At 40.4% G+C, this 16,291-nt stretch overlaps 1 protein-coding gene across 2 annotated transcripts in view; it reads left to right on the top strand.

Moving 5' to 3' along the window:
- Positions 1 to 1,726: 1,726 nt before the first annotated feature.
- agfg1b (ArfGAP with FG repeats 1b) overlaps positions 1,727 to 16,291 on the top strand; it is a 46,856-nt gene continuing 32,291 nt past the window's right edge. For both annotated transcript variants that reach the window (XM_084327182.1, XM_084327181.1), the window contains exons 1-4: positions 1,727 to 2,027; positions 5,755 to 5,848; positions 6,963 to 7,078; positions 7,613 to 7,751. In XM_084327182.1, the coding sequence (XP_084183308.1) occupies positions 1,861 to 2,027; positions 5,755 to 5,848; positions 6,963 to 7,078; positions 7,613 to 7,751 (516 nt within the window). In that variant the 5' untranslated portion in view covers positions 1,727 to 1,860. The remainder of the gene's footprint in view (positions 2,028 to 5,754; positions 5,849 to 6,962; positions 7,079 to 7,612; positions 7,752 to 16,291) is intronic.

Raw genomic sequence — 16,291 nt, 5'->3', positions numbered from 1 at the left:
TCAGGAAATAAGATAATCGATTTTCAGCCCGCTTCTATAGCGTGCATAAGTACACATATACTATTGATAATCTAGCGTTTATTTGAAAACGATTCATAAATAGGCCGAAAAATGACAACGTGTTTTGTGTATTCCAGTAAAGGCCGTTTATCACAGAATCTTTATTTTTTTTCTGAAACTTTCAAAAACGGAAATGAACCGATTAAAAAAAAATCCGTTTCGACAATGTTGACTGCAAACAAGTCATTGATAAGCGATGGCCATATTAGACACAGAGCCATAATTTAAGATATAGTTTATGCGTTCGCAAATATGAGAGCTCTGTCATTGAATATAGCAGTGGCACGCAACAGGGTTCCTAGGCACCGCATGGCTGGCACGGAAAGTTTTAATGTCCCCATGGGCCAGCCAGGTAACGGTATACTTTTGCTATGTGATGTGGGTATGATGGTAATTAAGGAATGGTGAATATTATGTAAATATGTGTATACTGGATATGAACAGCAGTATTATAGGCCTACAGCAGTATTGTACAGCAGTATTGTACAGCCAGCAATATTATACATTATTATACATGACTATTCTATGCAAGTAGGCTATGCTATTTTACAATATTATACATGAACTATGTGCAATTATGTATAAGACACTATATGTGGGTATGGCAGGTGGTCTTGTGGTCAAAGTTATGTCTGTGGAATCATATATATATTTTTTTTTTTTTTTTTGGACTTTATGGTTTGATTGATTGATTGAAAAGTTTATTAACAGATTGCAGAATGGGTACAGTACAGTACAGCTCAATACATACAATTGTTAAGGGGATGCAGACCAGAGAAAGACTTTCGTCTTGTTTACATCAGGGTCCCCCATTTTCAATTCATCATAACATATGACATACATGCCATACAGATAGACAGTACTGCTACATCTATACATTTATGACATATCAGATTTGCAAATACAGTACTGTTTGTGATACAAAAGTGTCCAGAAAAAGAGTGTATATACATTTGACATAGAAACTGTACATTGGAGGAGGTTGGGTGGGTGGGGTGGTGTTGGGAGGGTGGGGGCTGTACATTGGAGGGGGGGGGGGTTGGGTAGGGGTGTTCTTGTTTTGTTCTTGACTTATTTTCTTGTCATAATAGAACATTCTAGAACATTTGTGATGTCACAGTATGATGTCATAATCAAACATTCTAGAACATTTGTGTATCTATTCAACAATTCTCTCAGAAGATCTTCATTGTGCATCTTGAAACAGTGCTGAACAGATGGACTAAACAACATAGATTGAAGCCTGCATTTCTCAACCAAGGTGCCTTGCCTACCGTTTTGCTGTGGAAAGAGACAATACAGACCCTCTCCTGTTGCACAGGCATCACCCACACTTTATTATTTATTTTCAATTTATGTTTGAAATAAATAAACGCATTCATAGCAGGCCTCGCGCGGATCTCACAGCTGTGCCCGCACAGTGCAATACTCCAATTCAGCCATTGGGTGAGTGGCGCTGCTGAGCGGCCCTCACAGCGCGGCCCTGAGAGCGCCGCTGGCTCTGCGGCTCTGCAGCTGCATACTATTGGATGAATGTGAACTGAGTTGATGCTGCACATGCTTGATTACATTCCAATCCAATAGGTGGCGACAATGGGTCTGAAGGTGACTAGTAACGTTATCTTTTACGCGTAGAAGAGGCCATTCGTCTGACTCCCAGTCCCCGCTGCTACCAGACCTCACAGCAACAAGGTGTCTGCCTGGCCGCCGTCGTCGAGGTAATTCTCCCCCTAAAGACGTCCCCTCCCAAGTCCTGGATAAACAACAACTCTCGTCGACAGTAGCCAGTTTTGTTCGGCCATGGCGACGAGCGCGAAGCGAAAGCAGGAGGAGACCCATCTGAAGATGCTGCGGGAGATGACCAGCTTGCCCCCGAATAGGAAATGCTTTGACTGCGACCAGCGCGGCCCGACCTATGCCAACATGACAGTGGGGTCTTTCGTCTGCACCACCTGCTCTGGGATCTTGTAAGTGCTGTTCTGACAACACCGTCCCGTCCTTATGTGTGTCAACACGGCGAGCTAACGGTGCTCGTTATATTCTATACTCTGTGACCCGTTTAGTGGCAGCTAGCTCGTCAGCTAAGTCAGGACAGGTAACGTTGATCTGTGGTTAGTTAGCTCCAGGCCATTGGGTTGGGCAGGGCTCAGTTTGCATGCTTTGTTTATTGATGATTCGTTTGTTTGGCAATATTCTCTCAACGCTGGATGAAACGAGGTCGTAGTTACTACAAACAACTGCAGTAAACATGGGAGTGTTTAGTCTCGGCTGCCTGCCTCGCATCAAGGTTGGCATTGGATGGTTGTTCCCGATAACTGGAAGTCAAATATTTGACCAGCCTTTATAAAAAACAGCACGTCATATGCGGGCGAACCCCCTCCCTATCTATGTGAACTTTAGTGGGACACCCTGCGATCATGTTGTTGCAAAGGAACACTCGCCCCCTGAGATAAGTACAGAGGTAGGGTTGGCCTCATGAAGTTAGTACACACTTCTAGCATGAAATGGGGCAGTGGGTCGCAGTTGTGATGCTATATGTTATGATTAATTGAAAATGGGGGACCCTGATGTAAACAAGACGAAAGTCTTTCTCTGGTCTGCATCCCCTTAACAATTGTATGTATTGAGCTGTACTGTACCCATTGTGCAATCTGTTAATAAAGTTTTCAATCAATCGGTTGCTTATCGAAACGCAACTCGTGCTTCAAATACGTGGGTGATCCTCCTCCCTACTAGTGATTCACAATTGATTTATAATCCAATGAAAGGAGTATATCACTAGTCTATTCCCCGATATAGCATAGGGACTGGGGGAAATAGGTTCACATTCCTTACGGTCATTGATATTCCATTGACTTTACCTGCCCCAGTGGAAGGAATGGAAAGTTAGTGTAGTATACCCCATCATCTTTGATCTTCTTAATAATAACAGCCTTGCATCGTTTTGTGTCCCTCCTCAGCCCGTCAGCATTTGTAAGACAACTGCATTGTCAAGTGTAATCAATATGTACACTTATTTTCTCTGTGCCAAAATAAATTGCAGTTCCCAAGGTCTTATGTAAAGTGAGGCCTGCATATAACCTGACTCGCACACATCCAATAACTAAACAGTGTTGCACACATTAATTTAGTTTGACAGTTACTAAGAGTAAATGAGTGTGAATGGCCACCAGTGATGTCATCGGGCACATTGTGTTGTGTTAATTACAGCTCAATAAATTGGTATGGTAGCAGTCCTTATAAGACGAGGTGTTTTTAACACAACACAATGATTCAATGTCCCCGATGGAGGCCATATTCAAAATAATTTACTCAATAACTGTCAAACGAAGTGAATGTGTGCAAAGCTGTTTAGAGTTATTGGATGTGTGTAAGATTATGTGCAAAATAAATCATTGTTTTTGCCCCTTTAAAGATGTTGCCATATGTCAACAACATATCTTAAATTGAAGCCCAGGCAGAAAGACTTATCTATCTGGACTACGCTGCAGGCAACATGATGTGTTGAAGGAATTTGGTGATATTCTGACCTGAATACTTAGAAACTTCAATCGCTGCCATGGTAATCGATGCCAAAGTCAATATGCTTGGTTTTCTTTGTTAGTCTAGTGGTTTTTACCGCTCCAAAAATGTGCCTATGTCATCAGCATGAGCAATGGCGTTATAGAAATAATATTCTAACATTCATTTTTTTAATTAGTTCTTCCAGGATGAGGACAATTAGTCATGAGAACTTTCAGAAAGCCTATCTACCACATAACTCATCTACCCACTGCATTGAAACCATGTCAGAATATATTATATAAAGAAATTCTTCATAGTCGGCTAATAGTCGATATGGTGATATTTTGGTGAACTAAATAATCAATTTGTTGATTTATTGACAAATCTGTAAAATTGTGTTTCCCACATACAATCATACAGAAGGAGCAGAGTTGAGCTCATAATCTTTTCTAGATATAGGCCTAACTCATTCAGCATGGAGAAAGTGTAAACAACTAATTGACATTATGATACAACCAAACCAACACATTAAAACTGAACAATGTGAACATGCTATTTGATGATACTGAAATTAAGCTTATTACAGGGTTCCTATACGGTCATAGAAAACCTGGAAAAGTTGTGGAATTTGAAGGTTGTGTTGGAAAATGATACATGTCCAAAAAGGTTATGAAATGTCATGGCCATTTCTTTTTAAGACTGTTTTCACCTGGTAAATTAATCCATGTCAAACTTGACAGCTGGTAGGCCTATATCTAGTTGTCTTCGAAGGAACAATAACCCAAATAACATGTTGTGATGATTACTTGCGCCTCTAGGCGAAAGAGCCCCTCTGTTTAAATATTTAGTTTTGGTCTGTTTGGGTTGGAGTTGACAGTGGGGATGGGGGGAGGGATTGCTATTGCTGGCCACACCTCAGGCAGAGGTCTGGAGAAATGCACAGTATAATACTGTAAGTTACTAAACTCGCACATCAGTCATCAGGCCAAAATAACAAAATGCAATACCAAGCGAGGCTCTTTCGTCTCGAGGTTGCTGTTTGGCGGCATTATAGATTCTACCTTGCGATTACTTGTAGCTGGACAAAATAAAGCCTGGGACATTCAAAATCAACTATTCAATAGTACATTTATAGTCATTTAGCTGACACTTTTGTCCAAAGCGAAGCGACTTACAAGTTCTGTACGTCAAGTCAGCAGGAAGGGTACAACTCTTTCAGCTGAGTATATATATAGTAGAAAGTTATCAATGGATACATAGGCATGGAAATTTGTCTGTCATGGCATAGTCTAGTCATGGGAAAGTAAGGGAATTTGATCAGCAAAAAAACGTGTAGGATCCCTCCCCGTCATTAATACTGGAGGAATCAGGTTAGTACTTACATTTTTAACATGTAGCCTAGTCTTGTAAAGCCAGATCTCTCTTCAAACTAGTGTGTTGTTTGCGTAATGTAGCCTAATAGTCTATTCAAGTTCACCCCCCCCCCAAACACAGACACAAACACAATTTGAATAGCATAGACAAAATTGTCAATGTCAAAAGTACCCAGCTTGGTATTTTATATCAGCCTTCTCATGGGCTTTTGGTGGCATGTAGGAGTGAGCCAAGATAGCGACTACTGATTCGAGAGAAGCACCAAGTATGCAGCGCAGAAAGAACAAGTAATATCTCGTGTCCGTCCATTTGGAAAATGTATTTGTGGTAGGGCCGCCACCCAAAAAACCTGTGTGGGGAAACAATGCAGCAAGCCAGCAACACCTCGGTATGAAATTTAGAATTCCACTGAAATTTTACTGAAACAAACTTACAATATTTTTATTTTATTTATTTACAAGTTATATGCTTACAAAGCAAGGAAAATGCTAATGCAATGACATTGTCAAGAGATGCATTGCCCAAGGTGGTTGAAAGAAAATGTTTGTGTGAATCTTTTAAAATTATAATGTATAATATATATATATACGATATATATAATATTAAATATCTCGGGCAAGGCACTTTGATGATCTTGCATTTTCTTTTAGAGAGCTCATACATCCAAAAAACTGATTTTAAAACAATATTGGTAGGAGTGTCTGTTTGGGCAGAATTATAACTGAAAGGTTCTTCTAAACTACTCATACAGTAGGTGTTGTTTCTCTGCTCCTGTGTTGCTAACGTGGCCTTGTTGTGCCTCCTCTAAACACACAGGCGAGGCCTGAACCCTCCACACAGAGTGAAGTCCATCTCTATGACCACCTTCACACAGCAGGAAATAGAGTTCCTACAGAAACACACAAACGAGGTGAGTAGTACTAGTATGCAAACAGAATGACGGTAAAGCACTAAAAATCAAATTGGACACCATTAGACATGCTTAGATCATGTCAGTGGATGGATGCCTTTTTATATGCTACAGTTGTTCTTAACCAGGGGTCTGGTGACCCCCTCGGGATCCTTTAGGAGGCTCCAGGGGGTCCCCAGCAAATGAGGAATAGTTTATTTGCACTATTCAAAGACTAGAGGTTAGACCCCAGATGAGAAAATGTATACCAAGAACGACTATCGTTTTCGTTCTCTCAACTGTTCTCTCCCACAGTGAGTCTATAGATTGTTATGGAATTCTTGAGTAAATCATATCTAACACAAATCTGCTTAAATGAGGCTCCCCAAGGTCTGTGGCCTAATGTGTATACATTTGCGGCTCCTTGACACAGAAACAGATGAGCACTACTGAATCCTGTATCTATCGAGGCTCAGCTTGGTAAAGTACTTGACTGGTATTCTGGTGTTCAGCTTGTTTGGTAAACTATTTGACTGATAGTCTGGTATTCAGCTTGGTAAACTACTTGACTGGTATTCTGGTATTCAGCTTGGTAAACTATTTGACTGGTAGTCTGGTATTCATCTTGGTAAACTACTTGACTGGTATTCTGGTATTCAGCTTGTTTGGTAAACTATTTGACTGATAGTCTGGTATTCAGCTTGGTAAACTACTTGACTGGTATTCTGGTATTCAGCTTGGTAAACTATTTGACTGGTAGTCTGGTATTCATCTTGGTAAACTACTTGACTGGTATGCTGGTATTCAGCTTGGTAAACTATTTGACTGGTATTCTGGTATTCAGCTTGGTAAACTATTTGACTGGTATTCTGGTATTCAGCTTGGTAAACTACTTGACTGGTAGTCTGGTATTCATCTTGGTAAACTACTTGACTGGTAGTCTGGTATTCATCTTGGTAAACTACTTGACTAGTATTCTTCTCTCCTCGTCTCTCCATTTCTCATCACCCCCCACCTCTTACGCTGTCCTCCTCCTCCTTACCCCTCTCCCATGCTCCCCTGCTGCCTGCCCCCGCCACCCCTGTTCCTCTCACTCCCTACCCCCTTACCCACCTCCCTCCACTGCCCCCCACAGGTTTGTAAACACATCTGGTTGGGGCTGTATGACGACAGGACATCAGTTGTTCCTGACTTCCGTGAACCTCAGAAAGTAAAAGAATTCCTTCAGGAAAAATACGAGAAGAAAAGATGGTAAATTTTTATTTTTTTTATTTTTATGTTTCAAGATAATAATAATACAAATAAATCTTGTCATTAGCTAAACCAGTTTCAAACAAGTTGAGTTATTTGTAGGGATGTCCGATATTATCGGCCGACCGATATTATCGGCCGATATCGGCAGTAAAATGTGATATCGGAAAATATCGGTATCGGTTTAAAAAAAATAAAAAACAATAACAATATTTGTTATATATATCCAGTGAAATTATTAGTTACCTGAAATTATTCCGTTTTTTGGACGGGGAAACCCTGCATATATCGGTATCGGTTGATATCGGTTGGTATCGGAAATTAAGAGTTGGACAATATCGGAATATCGGTATCGGTAAAAAAGCCAATATCGAGCATCCCTAGTTATTTGACATCTTTATCTCAATACCAACAGAAAGGACATTGTTTGTCACATGAACGAAAAGGCTATTTGTGGACATAATTCGATTAGTTGCCTGGAAAGCTACGTCCAACTGCATTTAACGAAAATCTGCTGTGTGTGTGTGTGTGTAGGTATGTTCCTCCAGACCAGGCGAGGGCGGTAGCGACCGTCCAGGCCTCTGTCTCGGGCTCGTCGGCCAGCAGCACTGGCAGCACACCAGAGGTTCAGCCGCTCAAGACCCTGCAGCTGAACAAGACCCCCCCACGCCAGGTACAGGCTTCCTGCACAGTATGTGGAATTAGATTAGTCATTTTCAGGTCTGGATATAAGTATGGGGGAAAGAAAAGAGAGTATGTAAAAGTAATTGTGTTTCCAGACTATTGCCCCTATTCTATAAATATAAAATGTCTAAAAAATCATACAATCATACAAGCACTGTTGATGGCGTTTACCGAAGCCTTTATCCTATTAGTTAAAACAGATATACAGTATATTATCGTATTAGTTAAAACAGATATACAGTGTTATCTTATTAGTTAAAACAGATATACAGTATATATGTATTAGTTAAAACTAGTGCTGTCAATCGATTAAAATATTTAATCGCGATTAATCGCATGATTGTCCATAGTTAACTCGCGATTTCGAATCGCATTTTTCTTTATTTTTTTTTATCTACCTTAAACGGATCTTTTTCAAGTTCCAAGTTTTAATACTCTTATCAACATGAGAGTCAACAAATGCTTGCTTTATGCAGCCATTTAACACAAAAGGATGACCCTCATGCATTGCAAATTTGCATCAAATTCAAAACGGAGTGATGCACAAAATAACTTAAAAGAAAATAATAATTTAAAACAATGAATAAAGTGTACATGAAATAATAGGGGAAAGAAAACGTTAGGAACTTGTTACATTTACCCACACAAGGGCTGAGTAATCACACCCCCCCCCCCCTCTCTCTCTCACACACACTCTCCCAGCTCTCTTTCTCTCTTGCCCCTTCCTCATCTCTCTCACCCCCCTCTCTTTATATATATCTCACACACACACACACACACACACACACACACACACACACACACACACACACACACACACACACTTCAGAAACAAACATAGTATCAATGAGAGCATCAATAATACACCTGAGTGAAGTCTAGTAAAAAAAATATATATATTATATATATATATATATTTTTTTTGTCTTAAAAGTTAATCGTGAGTTAAAAAAAATAGTGGCGTTAATAGGATCGGGCGATAACGCGTTAATACCGCGTTAACTTTGACAGCCTTAGTTCAAACATATACAGTATATATGAAACCTTTATCTTATTAGTTAAAACAGATATACAGTATATTATCTTATTAGTTAAAACAGATATACAGTATATTATCTTATTAGTTAAAACAGATATACAGTATATATGTAAGTTAAAACAGATATACAGTATATGAAACCTTTATCTTATTAGTTAAAACAGATATACAGTATATTATCTTATTAGTTAAAACAGATATACAGTATATTATCTTATTAGTTAAAACAGATATACAGTATATATGTAAGTTAAAACAGATATACAGTATATGAAACCTTTATCTTATTAGTTAAAACAGATATACAGTATATTATCTTATTAGTTAAAACAGATATACAGTATTATGTAAGTTAAAACAGATATACAGTATATGAAACCTTTATCTTATTAGTTAAAACAGATATACAGTATATTATCTTATTAGTTAAAACGGATATACAGTATATTATCTTATTAGTTAAAACAGATATACAGTATATATGTAAGTTAAAACAGATATACAGTATATTATCTTATTAGTTAAAACGGATATACAGTATATATGTTTATCTTATTAGTTAAAACAGATACACAGTATATATGTGAGTTAAAACAGATATACATTATATTATCTTATTAGTTAAAACGGATATACAGTATATAATGTTTATCTTATTAGTTAAAACAGATATACAGTATATATGTGAGTTAAAACAGATATACAGTATATTATCTTATTAGTTAAAACAGATATATATATTATCTTATTAGTTAAAACAAATATACAGTATATGTTTATCTTATTAGTTAAAACGGATATACCGTATATTATCTTATTAGTTAAAATGGATATACAGTATATATGTATTAGTTAAAACGGATATACAGTGTATATGTATTAGTTAAAACAGATGAGTATATTATCTTATTAGGTAAAACAGATATACAGTATGTATTAGTTAAAACAGATATATTATTATATTATATAATTATTATAATTTTTTATTGCAGATGATGCCTAAGTTTTCCAGTGGTGACATTTTCAGTTATAAAATGCAATATCGTGACTATAGTATGGTGATAATATTATATCTGGAAGACTAGTTGGAAGTCTAGAAACAGATTAAACATGTATCTCTTATCCCTACAAAGCTAACAAACTGAAGCTAACATCAGCTAATCAGTTATTTTTATTTATTCATACAAGTAGTCTCCTTGAGATCGAGATTTTTTTTTTTCAAGCGAGATCTGTGTACAATAAGACCTAAAACACTTTGGACAAACAAGTACAGTTAATCAGTCATAGATTACCATACAGCAGTCAAACAACAAGGACATTTCAATACTTTAAAATCTTTTACTGGAATGAAATATTCAAATTTTTTTTTTTTTTTATCCACTTTTTTCTCCTATTTTTCTTGTATTTTCCTCCCATCCCAATTTTAGTCGTTATGCCAATTCTCCCCTTCCTGGTCATTGCGCGCATTTCCCCCCTACTTGCCGGTCTAGGGAGCCCTGAAGTCTATCACATGCTTCCTCCGATACATAGGAGACAGCCAGCAGCCTCTTTTCACCTGGCAGCGAGGACTCTCATTGGGTGAGTGTAGCGCGTGGGAGGACACACTACCTCACCCAGATCCCTTCCTCGCTGTGCAGGTGCCCTGACCGACCTGTAGGAGTCGCTGTTTACAACGACCAGATTACCACCCACGGCTTCCCTCCCGCTGACACTGCCAATTGTGTCAGTATGACGACCAGCCAAGCCGGAGGCACCGCTGACAGCTGGATTCGATACCGGTGGTAGTCCGCTGCGCTACCCGGCCCCCCGAAGAGCCTTATAATTAAATTAAATACAATGCTAGTCTCTTTTTTTATTTTGTTTTTATCCACTTTTTCTCCGTTCTATTTTTCCCCCATTCCAATTCCGTTGTGCCAATTCTCCCCTCCCCTGTCTTGAACGTTGCTCGCATATGCCCTCCACTGGCCGGTTGTAGGGAGGATAGAAGCCTTGCATCACGTGTCCCCTCCGATACACAAGGAGGCAGCCTGTCGCATCTTTTCACCTGCCAGCGCGGACTCTCATTGGCGAGGTGTAACGTGTGGGAGGCTCACACTACCCCCGCCATTTCCTGTCTCTGCTGTGCAGGCGTCCCCAACCGACCTGTAGGAGTCGCTGTCCACAACGTCCAGATTACCACTAGGGGTGCACCGATGTATCGGTCGGGTATCGGTATCGGCCGATAAGTGCCTTGTTGACTGCAATCGGCCGATAAGCTCGAATGTGCCGATGGCAGTAGCCGATAAATATCCATCAATTTGTGTAGCGTCAAGACAAAAAAAAGTTCACTCGCGACCTGCACAATGCCGGCCCCAGTCCCCCCCCCACACACACACACAAGCTACTGCATCAAAGTTACTACTTATGATTAACAAGGCATTCGTTTTGTGGCATTAACATTATATAGTTAGTGTTACACGTTCAATAACATCAGCATATTATTTACCCGAACGTAGCAAGCGTTCATACTAGCTCAGTTCCTTCCGTTGCTCACAGAGCCCTGAGTTTTACCCATTCTGCAATCTGTTAATAACGTTTTCAATCAGACACATGTATAGAAAGGCTTTGTTTTATTATAACATTAGTTGCAGTAAAATCATTATGCCTCATTTAAGTCATCCTGCGGAGCTAAAAGCTAAACAGCCGTGCCGTCTTGTTGTTCTAGAAAACCTCTCGTCAACTCAAAATCAATGGCGGACAAAAGCCGAAGTAAAAAATGTATACGGCTTGCCGATTGGTGGTAACAGCAGAGGCGGGTGCAAGCGGTGTGTGACGTAATTGGCAGAATCGACTGTCAATCAAAATGTCATTGGTTGAGACACTAGTATCTCGCTGCAGCCCAGCAGGTAGACCATGCTGGGAGAACTAGTATCTAGATGCAGCCCTGCAGAACATACTGGGAGAGAGATAGTGCTATTTCTTGATGTTTCCTTTTTTTAAGTAAGTAAAGAGGCCTATGTTCATATCGGTGAGCACAATTTGTAACACATATACAGTAGTTTCATAAAAAAATTAAAAATAATTACAAAAAAAAATATATTACAAAAAAAATATATATTTAAAATAAATTTGTTGCCACAAATATCGGAATCGGTATCGGCCGATTGTGTTAGTTGAACAATCGGTATCGGTGGCAAATTTTCATATCGGTGCATCCCTAATTACCACCCATCGACTTCCACCCGCTAACTCTGCCAATTGAGTTAGTATGACGGCTGGCCCAAGCCGGAGGCAACGCCGACAGCCGGAGTTGAACCCGGTGTCTCTTGTGTTGGTGACGAGCGCAACCTCCGCTGCGCCACCCAGCCGCCTGCTAGTCTCTTTTCTTAGTTAACACTTTAATCGCCGTTGCCGCTGGAACACGTCATTCCCCGCCATGCTCATTCTGCCGAAGACGCTGGACAGCGTCTTTGATATCAATATTTCAAAAATCTGTGATCGAAATCATATTTCTCCCCCGGAGACATGAGGTGTACTGGTGAGCCCCTATCAACTCTCTAACGGTTCAAGAGCGCCATCTGGTGGCCGATCGGCGGATCGCCCAGGGAAGAAACAGGAAGTGGAAGCTGGTGCTCATTTCAATTTGGTCCGATCACTCGGTAATAGTCCCAGGACTCGAGCTGATCACGACGGATAGTGATCCGTTACCAATAACTCGATAAACAACATGATTTGGACGTATATACTATTATACAACCTGGAAATGGATCGGATATTTCGACATCCCATAATAGAAAAACTTCTGTTCCACGCTCATCTCCCAACGGCGAGAGGAAGCTACGGTGAGTTTCAGCGTTATTTTGTAATGTCTTCTATACTAACTGCTCTGATGATCATATCACCCACACTAGATGAATGATATAACGTTGCCCACGGAATTATAAACGACCCCCCCCCCCCATCCGGTCATCATCAGATCATACGTAGTAACTTCTAGAAGTACGTCCATTTGAAATTTTTTATCTCGCACAGATTCCTACCAAACTGTATTTGATCATCAATATAATGCATTTAGGGCTATAAATCAAGTTCTGGAGAAAGCTGCAGAAAACGATAAAAACATACTTATACTTTAGACCGTATTTTAGTATGAATATGTGAATGAAAAAGTATAACGTTGCTACACCCTGAACAATAGATATAAGACGTTGAATGGGCCATAGTAATGTCAATTTAGCAATACAATTTTAAAAGTTATAGCCCTGCAAAGAAGGGGAACTTCTCCATGTTAAATAGGGCTGGCGAGGGATGGTAAATTATGAATTTAACCCCGGCGATCAAAGTGTTAAAGAAGGCCATCCCACTTTTTCATATAAAACACAATGGTGAGTGAAAAATGTATCTCCAGTGATAAAACGCAATGCACTATGATACACTATGATATTTAAGTTTGAGGAAGAGGCATGCATGTACAGAATGTCACCATAATCAGACATAATTTATTTGTACAATCATGCAAACCGCACAGAGATAATGTTACTAATGATAAGAATGCGCAGGTCTGTTAGCAGCCTAAAAAGATTTAAACGCACACTTTCATGTCGGTACAAGTCGGTATCTACCTCATTCAACCTCATGCCTTTGCCTTCATTTGCAATTGACACACAACACAATGTTGGTACAAACAACACCCAGTGGTAGAATTACAAAAACATGATGTCATTCATCCTTGTGCACTAGAAGGCAGGAACTTTAGACCACTTTATAGTGAATAGGCTCGGGACGGGCCAGATTTAAAGCAATGCGTCTCTTGGTGTCCCGGGAAATCCCTCAAATATGCAAATATGTCCCAGTTTCAGCAGGCTGTCCCCCCAAAGTACCCGGTTTTGAGGACTAGCCTACTTTAATTCTTTACTCAAGCCTTTTTACTTAGTTTTGAGCCTACTTTTATTCTTTATTCAACCCTTTTTATTTTGTTTTGAGGACTATAACCTTCTTTTATTCAAGCCTTTTTACTTTGTTTTGAGGGCTATAGCCTACTTTTTTTTTATCTACTTTTTCTCCCATTTTCTATTTTTCTCCCATCCCAATTTCGTATCGTCCAATTCTACCCTCCCCTGTCTCGAACGCTGTTAGGCCATGCCTCCCACAAGCCGGCTGTAACGTGGACGAAGCCATACATTGCACGAGTCCCCTCCGGTACTCGAGGTAGCAGCCGTCGCATCTTTTCACCTGCACAGCGCGATCTTTCGGCGTCGGGGGTCTGCGTTTGGAGGGCACGCCGCCCCTGTCGCTTCCTGATTCTACTGCGCAGGCGCACCAACCGACCTGTAGGAGTCGCTGTCCACAACGTCTGATCCCCACCCATCAGCTTCCCACCCCCTAATACTGCCAAATGTATTAGTATGAACGACCAGCCAAGCTGATAGCAATGCGGAGAGCTGGGCTCAAACCCAGCGTCTCCTGCATTGGTGGTGAGCGCCTTGCCCACTGCACCACCTAGCCGCCCCAACCTACTTGTATTCTTTATTCAACACGTTTAATTTTGTTTTGAGGACTATAACCTTCTTTTATTCAAGTATTTTTACTTTGTTGGACTATAGTAGAGATGTTCCGATACCATTTTCTTCTTCCCGATCCGATTCCTAAGCTTTGGGTATCGGCCGATACCGATACTGATCCGATACCAGTGCATACATTTAAAATAATATATATATTATATAATATAAATTATAAAACTTATTATTAAATTTTTTTTTTACAGCTACTGTTTTATATAACTAGAAAGTAAGGTATTTATTCAACAGGTGATTGTATAGATTAGTATCATTAATTGATAACTATGCTCAATGAGTTCACCCACGGAAAGGTTGTTGGGACATTGGTTCCCCACGGACGTTATACGTTATTGCACTTCTTATCCAGCCTGCTCCGGTTCAGTTAGCTAGTAGCAGAGGCTCGGCTCCAGACTAACTTTTTACATTGGTTGCACCAGTGCGCCTAACCTTTTCATTTAGGTGCACCAGCACATAAATTAGGTACACCCAAAATTCTTCACTGCGCCTTTTGCAGCTGCAAAAATAAATTTTAAGCGTTACTGTAGCTAAGGGGCTACACAACCCTGACTGTATTGAAATGCTAGATTAAACCACTACTAAAGAATATTAATTAGCCAGACAGTATAGGTACACAAAATGGCGGACACTCTATTAACTGCGAGGGGACAGTGATACAAAGTTGAATAATCACTTTAATAGTAATAGAAAACATACATATTATACATAGCGCAGATCTCCTTTAATACGATAATGTCAATGCAACGATGTCAGAGGTAACGATAGTCCTGAACTACGAGTACTCGACCATTGATGCTTGGAATGGAGTGAGAGGAAGCGAGCATCACGGGGAAAGCAAGATGGCGGGTGGAGACGGTAATTCTCTGGAGCTCCTACTCCAGAGAGCCGCAGACAAACTTGGGATAATCCTGTCGTCGCTGGTGAGGAAGGTCTCGTACGGACCGGGTTCCTGTATTCCTAGCGCCCGATGGCAGGATTAATAGCTATTAGTCCAAAAAGCCCGTTGGCATGGTTGCTAGCTAGTTAGCCCTTGTACACTTAGGCCAACCCGCATGTCGTCTTCAATAGGTGTTTAAATCCAGAACGCCGCTGGGTTCAGCTATAAGTCTCTCAACGTTACTTCGCTCGAACAAGTCACTATACTGTGCCAATAGTGGCTCGACAATATTATGTGGTATCTAATTAGCTGTACAGCTCTCTGTCAAGATACGTTGCTTGCCGTCCTGTTACTGCTGCCAAACATTTCTTCTATAACACACACTCTGTCCAGGCATGTCCCAAGAACCCTGCGCATGCGCTCACGCTGTCTATGTCTACGGCGTTAAGAGTGGAACATATACAAATAAGCGAATGATGAATACTGGTAGGTAAACAGATGACGTGAAAATATATATCTTATATATATAAACAATATATAAGTTATACAAAATAATAAACGCAGACTCTATGTGTTAATCTGGACCTTCAGAACAGCCGCCCCCTAATTAGTCGGAACCTAATTAGCAAATAAAATTTGGGGCACAGATTAATATCAAGGGTCAAATCAATTTCTCCATAATGGGCTATGGGGAGTTGGAAGTAATCTATAAAGTCGGTGGGTTATCGTCGTCGTCAGGGGGGTCAGGGAACGCAGGAAGCTCTATCAACTTAGCTACTGGTCTAGTATAAGTCCGCCCTTGGACGATGACCTCTGCCGCTCTGACCTTCCCATCCGAACCATTGATCACTCTGCTCACACGGCCGGCTGGCCACGTAGCTCGGGGGAACTGACTGGTCTATGATCATCACGGCGGTCCCCACGGTCAGGTTGTCCCTGTCTTTCACCCATTTCTGACGGCTTGAAGGGAGGGTAAGTAGTGTAGGAGGAAGCGGGCCCAAAACTGGTCGGCCAGTACTTGGCTGTGTCTCCACATTCTCCGTCCGTTCATCTCGTCC

The sequence above is a fragment of the Notolepis coatsorum genome (assembly GCF_963971535.1).
Source record: "Notolepis coatsorum genome assembly, chromosome: 13".
Taxonomy (NCBI): Eukaryota; Metazoa; Chordata; class Actinopteri; order Aulopiformes; family Paralepididae; genus Notolepis; species Notolepis coatsorum.
Note: the sequence above shows the minus strand (reverse complement) of the source record. Positions and strands in the feature narration are given on the sequence as shown.